Source organism: Globicephala melas, chromosome 13 (genome assembly GCF_963455315.2).
Source record: "Globicephala melas chromosome 13, mGloMel1.2, whole genome shotgun sequence".
NCBI lineage: Eukaryota > Metazoa > Chordata > Mammalia > Artiodactyla > Delphinidae > Globicephala > Globicephala melas.
In genome coordinates this window covers 58,983,587-58,995,612 of record NC_083326.1, presented here as the reverse complement: position 1 = coordinate 58,995,612, position 12,026 = coordinate 58,983,587, and the positions used below count along the sequence as shown (strand labels likewise).

The window sequence follows — 12,026 nt, the reverse complement described above, 5'->3', positions numbered from 1 at the left end:
AAAGCAGGCTGTGGGGTTTCCTCAGGAGTCAGTGAAGGAATGCAGTGGGGTGTCTCGAACAGAAGGTTGTCCGTAAACAATGGAGCCGCTTCCTTCCTCAGTGGAGACCTAGTTCACTGACTTCCGTGTGTTATATGTTACATTAAAAAAAAAAAAAAAAGTCTGTTTGCTTTAAGAGCCACGTTGGGGCGAAAGAAATTCCTTGGGGTTTATTTCCTGAGAGCTTTGCCAATATACTGACAAAGATTCTTGCTGTGACCAAACTCTAGGTGGGCTCTTCTGAGCCCCTTTGACCCAACAGAACATTTGTGTCCTGAAGACGATGCCCAGAAGAAGCTGGTCAAACGTCCTCACTTCCTTTTCCAGATGCCACCAGTCCAACGAGTCCCTGCTGCTCACACGGGAAGGAGGGAGAAGGGACAGGATTCTCTCTGGGGCCAAACCCCAGTCAGGCTCCTCTGGGTCCTCCTCTCCACCAGGCCCCCACCTGGGCCCACAGAGACCTGAACAAAGACGGACATAGTTTCTAACAGCTCAAGGCTGCATCCCTAGGCGACCCCAGACCCCCTGAGAAACTCAAGGCTGCCCAGAGAACGGATGCTGGTCCCAGCGACACCTGAGGACAGGGCCCTGGCTCCCAGCCTCTGTGGACAGGAGGACCTGACTTATTCCATAAGCACCAGTCAGCAAACCAGATGGTGTTACATAGACCAATGTTTCACTTCCCTGACCCTACTGAGCCCCCATCACCCCTTTCCCACCCCCTCATCCTTCCTGTAAAGGCCCAGTCACCTCTCAGCAAATCATACTGGGGTGCAGCGCGACCCTTACAGGTCAGCAGTTACTGAAAAAATCTGTTTTCGCCACTTTAGCTGATGTCGGGCTGTGTTCATCTTTATCGACACACACATCTCCTACACGTATCTTTTCCAAAACTTCAAACTTTATGTGGGAATAAGTGTTGGCTAGTTCTCTATTTTTTTAGTACGAATTATATCTAGCAAGTAATTCTACATGCTCTGATGTATCTGATTTGTACCTGAATCCCAGAAGTCACCTTGTTTATAAATACTCTACAATACAGATCTTATCATTTTAGATGTACGTCTTAACCAAAACAGATGATAAAAAGTACTTGTGGAAGAAAACCATTCTCCACAGCATCTCAGAGCTGGCTGGGGTTTTAAATCATAAATAGAAATATCAATATAAAATAAACAGCCTAGAGGTATTTATAAAGTGAAGTAAAAAAATCTTAAAGAGAAATTTCTAGCATGTGCAGCTTTTAATTTTCCTCCCAAAGCAGTTCTATATTATAGACAATTAATAACGAAACTGAGGGAACGAAGTAGAAAGAAGCATTTCCAGTTTCTAGAATTTTCTGTGTGCTCTCTTTAGAGTAGGAGTTTTGGGGTAAGACTGGACCAGTAATTCAATTATATATTCTGTTCCCTTTCATAATCCCCTAACTATGGTGGTTTAGTAAATTGTTTTTTAAAACTGTGCGTTACAACCCATTAGTGGGAAATGAAATTGATTTAGTAGGTAGCAACTAAATTTAAAAAAATGAAATAGAATAAGATACAGCAGAATAGAACAGCTCAGAATGCAGCTTATTCACACAGAGCAGCATTGGTAGGACAGTTTCTAAATCTTTTGCTTCAGTTAAACATCTGTGTATGTGTATGTGTGTATGTTGGGTGGTGATGTATTCCTACTGTTGACTGAGGACAAAAACGTTTAAGAAACAGCCCCAGTGTGATGACAGGCCTGCTTATCAAACATACCAGCATCCTGCATCTGAGATTCATTCATTCAGTGAATTAAATTAGCCAACATTTATGGGCACTTTTGCTGTGTCTGACACGTTCCAGGTGCTGGGAGTCAGTCACCGGGTGCTTGCGTTCTCTGTTACAGAAGGGAGGAGGGTCCCATCTACACCGAGGTGAACCGAACCAGCATGGATTACATTCTGGGACAACGGGATCTAGGCTGCAGAGAACTCACTGTCTTACCAAAGTTTCCTCTAAGTACAGCTTCCAATAGCATTTGTAGGGGCAAGATGTCAGCTCAATTAAAACAAAACGGACCAGAAAATTGCTAGGCATTCAGAATGCATCCCTCGTGATTTCCTGTTGGCTTCCAGAAGGGCCTGTGTTGATCTAATAAACAATGGGTCACAGATGTGAAATGTTCAGAACTGTCCCACTGACCATTTTCTAAGCAACTCGACACGAAGAGAAAGATTTTGAAATACACGTCCTTTCCCATTGTTACAAAGCTGTTGTCTCTTCTCAACTACGAAATGACAAGCATGATGGTCATTTTTCATTCATAAGAGCATGTGTGCGTTTAGGTTTTGGTGTCACTCATGCAAATATGTCTGATGCCAAGAGTCTGGGCAACCACACAAAGTAAACATATTTATGAGAGTTAGTAGCCCTTGACCCAGCACACAGAAGGTGCTCAATCAGTGCTCAATCAGAAGGTGCTACATGTCAATCGGCGATCGAATGAATGAAGACTCATGCTTGCAGTACAACTCAGGAATAGATCTATTTAAAAAAGACAGTGTTACTGCTATCCAAGTGGATGGCTGATGCAAACAGAAAATACAAAAGAAATATTACTTGAGCTTGAATTTATCTGGGTAAGAGTAACCATCACTAACAGCAGCAGGAAATACTGAAAAAAAGGACAAGAGTAGTTTTGTACTGGCTTTTCAGGCTTATTCTAACACTCCATCATTTTCATCCCTAATAAACCAAAGTAAATGGTGGTGATCACCTGCAGCCCTTAAAAGACAGCTGCCACATACTTCAGCTACGTATGCGTCCTCCGCAGACTAGTGACAAAATAACAAGGTACGATAGATCGGAAAGCTTTGGGAAGGAGGCTGATTTATGAAGTGTCTTCTTAATCATGGGAGCTTTAGAGAGAACACTATATTCAGAAGTTTCTCTTACTTTACTCCTAGTAAACCACGTGCTGAATTTGAAAGCAGTGGGTTATGGGGAAAGTCTCAAAAGGGGCTATTTAACTATATTCCCTACAAGTACTCATTTTACTAGAGTGAGGCCAACCTATTTTTAATGTTTGCTGACAAGACTGGTACCAGCTCAGACGTAATGGGGCAGGGGTCAGACTTGCTGAAGATCCCAGATTACCTTCAAGGTGGACACAGAAGCCTACGCAGAGTGCATGGGCCAGGCCTGAGACGTAAAGGTTTTAGAGGAGAGGACTTATGTAAGAAAGACACGATCCCTTAAGTACTTCAACTGTTGGGAGGAACACATCAGAAGTTCAGGATAAGAGAGTGTCTGCAACAACTGAACTTCAACCAGTAAAAGAAATATGCTTAAAAGAAACTTGAAAGCAAAGGCAGAACTGTTAGTAATAAGTTTATAGCTTTTAGGCCCTGAAACAGAGGGCTGAAAATATGTATGGAATTCCAGCTGAGAAAGAAGTAAAATTATCCTACAGTTCTTTACCTTAGAAAAAGCAGTCTATAATTTTCCTGAGTCTCAGTTGCTTTATATTCTAAAATAATAAGCTCACGGAACAACTTAAACATTCATGAATTCTTACTATGAGTTAAGCTTTACTTTTTTTTCTTAAATGTTAGGGTATATGCCTTAATCTCATACACACAAAACAGTTGCAGGAGTGGAAATTCTATGGAATGCAGTTGCATATTTCTTACTTGGCTTCCTCACGCCTATAACTCATGCAACAAACTACCATACTGGGGATGCCTCTGAAAGCAGAACTTGAGTCCTGCTCCTGTGACTGTGTTAGAAACCTTGACAATGGCTTGCTTCTCTTGCAGGACCAAAGCTGGTCTTCTGGCATTCTCTAACCACTCACCTTTGATATGTAGTAATGTACTGGATTCTTTTCCTATATAAGTTTATACGTTTGTCCATATACCTTTAGAGGCAGTTCAAATGGACAAGCTAACTTCTCTTGGTATAAAGAGGCACACAGTTCAATTCCACAACTCAAAGCCATTCAATTTTTTTAAAACTTCCCTAAATTATTCAGTGCATTTGACTTGCAGATGTGCCTCTGCTTGCTATAAACACTGTGCTTTGAAACAAGGATCTATAAGGAATGCAGTCAGCTCTGCTCCAGTTGTAGGAACTTGAAAAGCTGAACAGCGTCACCCCAAACATCTTTGGGTGGCTTCACTTAACAACAGTGGCAGACGAGCCTGTGGATTGTTAAATGGGTGTGCAAACTAGACCCTACAAGGTGAAAATAAACCCCTCACGTTCAGATCTCGACGCCTTTCTGGATTAATTTGGATAACTGGGAAAACATCTTTACGTGTTTTGATTGAAATCCTCTTTGATGGCACTGCCATTGCAAATCCAGCAAATTTCATTCTGTATAACATTAGGCTAGAAAGGAACATACCGACAGACACACAGACAATGGGATCATGCAGCGGGGCTGTGCTGAATGCAGGGGTATACATGTGCACACAGAAGAGGCCGAGCACACCACTTAATTTAACGCGGGCACAGGTCTGTACCGAGAGTCGGAGACATCGTCAACAAGCCTTAAAGCGAAGGAGGAGATGTAGAGGGGAAACGAAGCCGAGAAAAATGAGCAGGAAATGGGCAAGATGACTCATCTATACTTGAAGGTCTGACCTGTCAGCTGGTCGTCGCCTGCAGCAGGGGCGATGCGAATGTGAGGTGTCGTAAGCTGAGTCACGATTATCGCAGCTATGGCAAAGGAAGATTCCCAGGTCAGCATGCATGAGGGAAGAAAAAGCCAGACTGAAGCTAGGCTAGCAAGGAGAATCTCCATCCGCATATCACATCATCTCAACTTTCTTCCAGCAACAACAAAAAGAGAAGGAAAAAGGAAAACAACCACAGCGAGCCGTTGAATTTTCTGAGTTTGTTTCCCTTAAACAGGCTTTCATCAGGCAGTTGGATTTCTAACCATGACACAGTTGCAAGCTTAGGCTGAGACTGTGGACAGATTGACTAAAGGGGGGAAAAAAAAGCAAAAAACAAGGATCTAGATGGAACAGTGTTTTCAACTGCTCCTGAGAAGGGGGTAGAAAGATTCATTGCTAATTCTGATGAGCCAAACTTGAAGCTTTCAACATGTAATAGGTTATTTAAAATTCTTCTGCTTAAGTCACAATATTTTCTCTTCTTGCTAAAATCACCTTTGTGAAGAATATTATCTTCCTTCACTAAAAACATTTTTATGTAGAGAAATTTCTCTGATAACTAAATTTCCTGTAGAGAATTTCCATTTAGGAATTTTATTTTGTCACATTCAGGGAATGAAAAAAAAATGCATCTCAAAACATCAGTTAAAAAAAAAAAGACTAATCATTGCCTTTGCTATAGTTGTCATGGTTAACATGTGACCAGAGAAATGATTAAGATTCTTGAAGCAGACCAGGCGGGCTTCTTGGTTTGCCTGAACAGCTCAGCAGTTGAGTTTAAATGGTTAACATTCATGACACACAGATATTGAAAAAAAAAAAAAGAGAGAAAATTAAAATGTCAGTTCTAACATGATACAGCTGGAAAATGATGCAAAGAAAAAATATTGGAAAATTAAGGACAGGCTTACATGAAAGATGCCTAATTTACATGGAACAGCCTGGGTGCTATCAGAAATGTGGCAACAAGTAAGGAAAATAGATCATCTACCATCTGCAGACAATTATAAACCCAAAACTGCTGGTACATAATAGTTTGAAATATCCCTTTGCACTGTTCAAACAGTGTTGCTCCTTATAACCAGACAACAGAGGCAACTGGGTTTAAAAGTGGTATCATCATCTTTCATGTGTTACTAATGAAAACTTTTTAGTTTTGCTCAGTGAGATGGATAAACTAACAGTTTGGACAGAGAATGGAGAACTCCCAAGATATCACAAAGATAATTTTCTTGGTATGACACAGTATGCAAAATTGCATAATAAACTGTAAACAGTAAAATGTTATTTCTAAGACTCGTGACAAAGTTGGTACCAATTCCAAGTTTACGCACAGAACACTTGCTTGGTTATAGATACTCTTGTTCAACCAACATTCCTGTGCAGTTTTCCATTACTTACAGGAAAATTTGACCTACTCTACATCTGAGAAAAGTTACATTGTTTCTATAAAAATAGAACATCCCATACTGAAATTGGTAAACAATATGAACAAAAAGATATTTGAAAAGAGCTATGTCAGGCAGCCCTGTATTCACAACTCAAAAAGAAGACAAGTTATAAACTGAGGCTCAAAACTCAAATGGAAAAGTCCACAACAGGGATCAGGAAGGATTTCTATCTGATCTCTGTGTTCTGCCTTGTAAAGTGTTCCTTTGTGACAATTATTCTCGGTTACAAGGAAAAAACTTGATTTTGTTACAGATTACTGTAAAATAGGGGTCAGCTGGCCCACTGCCTGCTTTTGCAAATAAAGTTTTATTGGCAGAGTCATGTTCATTGTTCACCCATGATGACGGTGGCCCTTCCACAGCAAAGGCAGGGCTGAGGGGCTCTGATGGAGACAGAGTGGGTCGGGAAGCCTAAGATATTTATCATCTGCCCTTTACAGAACAACTTGCTGCACTATGTCTTAAAATATCAAAAGAATGCATTATGAAAGAGAATATCGCTGAATTCCTAGGCTTTAAAGATGGCGTCTGGTGCTGATAAGCTTAGGGTCTCCTTCAGGTACAAAGGTGCGCACGGGAGAGTAAACATCACACCTGGTGTATTGGCTCCTAACCTGCCGTGTCAGTTACAGGTGGTGGTATCTTCTGGAATTTGAAGACCCAGTATTTACCAAACTGGGTTTTATATGACTCTAGGGCTCCTTGAAAAATGAGTTTGGATCAAATAAATTTAGAAACTCTAGGGCTGAACAAAGTTAAACAGGTTTCCTTTCCTTGGGAACTTCTCGGGGGCCTTAATGCACTCATGATATACATTATGGAGACTTTCAGGTCGAGAAAAGGAAATATTTTCTCTACAAAATGCAGAGCGACAAACGCGTATCATATTTACGTTTCTATTTCTAAACCCATAGCTAAATGATAGCAGATTAGCATATATGAGTGGCCTTACTATATAATTTGTTTGCTTGTGTGTTGAATATGAGTAATTAAAAGGAATCTTAATTAGCTTTACATCTCGACATTCTTTTCAGTTCTTTTTATCAGTGTACTTTCATTTTGTACCACTGTGGCCTAGAAAGGATGGCGTTTCTTTGAACAAAACAATGAACAGAAAAACAGTGTAGAGAAACTTCTCAAAGAGCCTAGTGATTAAAAAAAGAGACATTCACATTTCTGAATATAGTTAGAAATTGTATCAGCACAATAGAAATCCTTCAAAGTTTCCTGAAGGTCTCCCAGCAAAGCACATTGCCATACAAACGTAAGTTAAATAAAAGACTACACTTAAAAACAGTGGAGCATTTTTGCACAGAAAATTCACCTTAAAATATGACATTAGAATAATGGTTTTGTTTTCTTTTTCTTTAAGGTTTATATCTGACTACTATAATACTTTTGAAAATAATTTAGCATGTGGTTTTCATGCAGTTTTTGTCTTGATTTCTAGCTATACTGCTGTTAGTCAAATCATAGCAAGGAGAGGAATAAGTTAATACATATGACATCCCCCCCATAAACTAAAAACAAAGAAACAAACAAAAACCTCAAAACTTTTATGAACTCAAAATCCTCAAAATTTAAAAAGTGATATATTTATGTATCTATGTCTGGAAGTTTTAAAGATTACACTATGCCTAACGTGATAGGCACTTAAATTTTTTTTATCCTCTTAAATTTGTTGAGGCTTGTTTTGTGCCCTTGTATGTGGTCAATCCTAGAGAATGTTCCATGTGCACTTGAAAAGAATGTGTATTCTGGGTTTTTTTGGATGAAATGTCCTGAAAATATCAATTAACTCTAACTGTTCTATTGTATCATTTAGGATCTCTGTTGCCTTACTGATTTTCTGTCCTGAAGATCTGTCCATTGATGTGAGTGGGGTGTTAAAGTCTCCTACTATTATGTATTCCCACCAATTTCTCCATTTATGTCTGTTAGTCTTTGTTTTATGTATTTGGGTGCTGCTATACTGGGTACATGTATGTTGACAAGTGTAATATCCTCTTCTTGTACTGATCCTTTTATCATTATGTAGTGTCCTTCTTTATCTTTCTTTATGGCCTTTGTTTTAGAGCCTGTTTTGTCTGATATGAGTATTGTGACTCCTGGTCTACTGTCATTTCCATTTGCATGAAATATCTTTTTCCATCCCCTCACTTTTGATCTATGTGTGTCCTCAAATATTTTTTTTAAATAAATGTATAACAAGAAAGCTCCCAAATGGCTATATTGTCAAGGAGAAACATAGCTGGCATCATGTCATGGAAAAAGTTATTTTATGGGAGATTAATGCAAAGTATACAGTTTAAACTAATTATTATATCAATTAGAATGACTATACCTCATTTAATACAAGAAATCTAATTTGCTAACAAGACAGATTTTTACTTTTAAGTGAAAGTAAAAGTTTCCTGTCAGTTTAGAATTGATCATCAACAAATTCTTTAGAATCGATCACTAACAAATTCTTCCAAAGCTAGCAGAAAAGAGTTTCCACCCTACTAGTTACCGTAGGCAGCCATAAGGTATGTGAAAGTTAAGGAAAACATATACAAGCATTGCTAAGACATAGCTGGATCAAGTGGTGTTAAACAGAATTCAACTATAAAAATGTGAATGTGATTAAAAATCAAAATCAAAATTAGGAGAATCTAAAAATAGCTAAAAGCCATTCTATGTACTCCACCATAAAGATTAAAAAGAATCCTGTTGGGAGGGTAACCCCAAAACATCAAGTATATTGTCATCATATGTTGTCTTTCTTTTTTTATTTTTACAATTTAATTTATTTAGTTAGTTAATTTTTATGAATTTATTTATTTTATTTTTGGCTGCATCGGGTCTTCATTGCTGCGTGCGGGCTTTCTCTAGTTGCGGCGAGTGGGGGCTGCTCTTTGTTGCAGTGCGTGGGCTTCTCATTGCAGTGGCTTCTCTTGTTGCAGAGCATGGGCTCTAGGCACGTGGGCTTTGGTAGTTGTGGCTTGCAGGCTCAGTAGTTGTGGCTCACGGGCCCTAGAGTGCAGGCTCAGTAGCTGTGGCACACGGGCTTAGTTGCTCCGTGGCATGTGGGATCTTCCCAGACCAGGGCTCGAACCTGTGTCCCGTGCATTGGCAGGCGGATTCTTAACTACCGCGCCACCAGGGAAGTCCTGTATGGTGTCTTTTTAACTCAAGAGATAGAACAGTCTGGGGTGAGTTTGCCTATAGCTAACCACATATACTTATGATGAATCTAGGTATATAAATTAAAGGAGGATACATAAAAATACAGGCAATCCCCCAACATATGGAGATATGTAATGACCCACCTTAGGTATTTCCTGGTGTCCAATTTTTTATGAGGCTTTATATTTGAGATGATTAGAATCAAAATGTACCCTTGGAATATGATTAAAATAATCACTACATTAAATTTATAACTAGCATGAAATATATCTTTAAGAGACATATCCGTGTTTGAAATTACAAATTAGTTCCTTGTGGAAAAAAATCCACCTCCATACTTTCTCTATAAAGATACTTGTCAACAGTTGTTTCATGAGAACACTGAAATCTTTGTAAATTCAAAATGCTGCTCAGGAAAGTGGTTTAGTGTCTGCAAATTCAATTAAGCCACTATATTGTCAGCGCTAAGTGGCAAAAACAGTCAAGATGCTTGAACTCTTTTCAATTTCAAACATTTTTATGATATGGTACCAGTAACACTGTCAGACCTGCCTATTTCTCTGTTTTGATGAAGTCATCAAGATGGAATGGCTTCCTTCATTGCAAAATCAATTTTAGTATGAATAAGCAAAAAATTATCTGATTATAAAGGTGATGAAACATTATACGGTGCTGTAAAGGAAGGTTGCTGAACCTGTACATATAGAAATTCATGAAATAAAATGGTACCAAACAGTGTAGTTTTCACCCAGCAGGAGACTATCTCCTGAGGTTCCCTCCTGTGCTGTGATTTTATGAATAGGAATGACAAAGTGAGGCAATGAAAATTAAAATTTGGTTCCCTCTTCCCCCCGAAAAGGTTATTTGGTTGGATAGAGTTTGTTGCTGTGTAAATGTCTGCAAATGACTCAGAAAATATGAGCAGAGAAATATTTAGTCAATCAGGTCATCTGACTGCCTAATCATCCTTCGGCGAATTGAAAAACAAATTACAATATTGATTAAATCTAGCTGATGATACAAGAAAACGATCCAAATCACCATCTAATTCAATCTATTGTGAAAACAGCAAACATCACATTTCCATATTTACTAGTGTTGTTTATATAATTATTTAACTCTGCACATGAACAGGATGGCAGATATTCTGTTGTTTCCAGAGTCAACTGGGTGGTGACTCGGTTCTAATAAAAAGGAGGACAGATACTTATATGCTGCAGAACTACGATTGGCCAGAGGCTCTGCTGGGTGAAAAGCCATGAGATACAGGGAAACACTGGTGTAGGAGGCCAAACGCTTGGGATCAAGCCTTGACACACAGATTATTAGCTGAGTGACCTTGGCAAGTCAATTCATCTCCCCAAATAATGCATTTTCTTTGTCTCAAAAATAAAAATAGCAATACATGTCTCCTTTCTCACAGTAACTTAGAAGAAATAAATGAGAACATACATATGAAAGTAATTTTAACTTTCAGCTGTGATGTGAAACGCAAGGCATTATGAATCAGGCACTCTGGAACTGGGTTTTCTGTTGAGACCTCAAGGGTCAGCAGAATTCAATAAAGCAATCCGAGCATGGGCCTTGATCGGAGGCCTGAGAACGTCGATACCTCATTCAAAGGCCTTATAATACTGTGATAATTAATAGTCAACAGCGAATTACAGTTTAGAAAACACATCAATATCTGTAATCTCATTTTTTTATTAATTTATCCCTACATATAAAGGCTCTTAATCAGGTACAATATGATATAAAGAATTGAGTGTTTTAAAATCAATATAAGGAGATTCTTGGAAATAGAGCTATGAGCCCATGAGGACAAACAAAATACAAATAAGGTGAGTACCTCCCACAAGGCCTGGCACGTAACATGAAACCAAGAAATGTTTGTCAAGTTAATGGAATAAAAAGGTCATGTTTCTTCAAGAAATAAGAATTCAATGAGAATTTTGAAAATGCTGATGGGCACCCATGATATATTCAAACTAAGCTGCCTGAACGTTAAACAGCAAAAACAAGATACGTTCATCCAACAGAACTTGTCAAGTGACGCCCTATGAGCTGACAAAATCTGCGGCTTTCTGCCTCCTTGCCGACCTCCCAGATTCAATCTCCCAGCACTTCCTCCCTGTCCTCGTGCTTCCTCCACTGATCTGGAAGGGTGCGTTTAACTACAAGTGTTAACGTACACTGCCTCGTTTTCCTGCAGCATCGGATGTTTCTCGCGGCATCTTCTCAAATACTTCCACATGGGATGGTAAGAGCACACTGCGAGGTTGACGAGACGATGTTACAGTACGTGTGTACACACACACACACACACACACACACACACACGCGCACACACACACACACACACACACACACACAGCTGCACTCTCGTCTTTAGGAGGCCCTGTGTGGTGAGCTTATGCTGGTTCATCCTAATCTACCTTTCAACCTCCATCCCGTTGTCTCAGGATTGTAACCAGGCCTGGGAAACACAAGGTCCACAATAACATCACCTGGTTCCTGGGTTCAAAGAGACACACATCCCCAGTGAAAAAAGCCCACGCAGACTCTACAGATCTATTATAACTAGATAATTGCTTTAAAACAGCAGGAGGTATTTTACTATTATGCATCTGAACATTCATTAGACACAGTATTACTATGTAGGGTACTGTGGTTTATACCACAGTATAAACGAGATCGTATAAAAATTAATTCTA

General features: G+C 39.3%; 1 protein-coding gene across 7 annotated transcripts in view; it reads right to left on the bottom strand.

The window, feature by feature from the left end:
- Positions 1 to 12,026, bottom strand: part of PTPRM (protein tyrosine phosphatase receptor type M) — a 745,966-nt gene that overhangs the window by 257,836 nt on the left and 476,104 nt on the right. For 5 of the 7 annotated variants that reach the window (XM_060310545.2, XM_060310547.2, XM_060310546.2 and 2 more), the window contains exon 14: positions 4,659 to 4,733. The exons of the other annotated variants lie outside the window; for them this stretch is intronic. In XM_060310545.2, the coding sequence (XP_060166528.1) occupies positions 4,659 to 4,733 (75 nt within the window). The remainder of the gene's footprint in view (positions 1 to 4,658; positions 4,734 to 12,026) is intronic. 7 annotated transcript variants of the gene reach the window in all.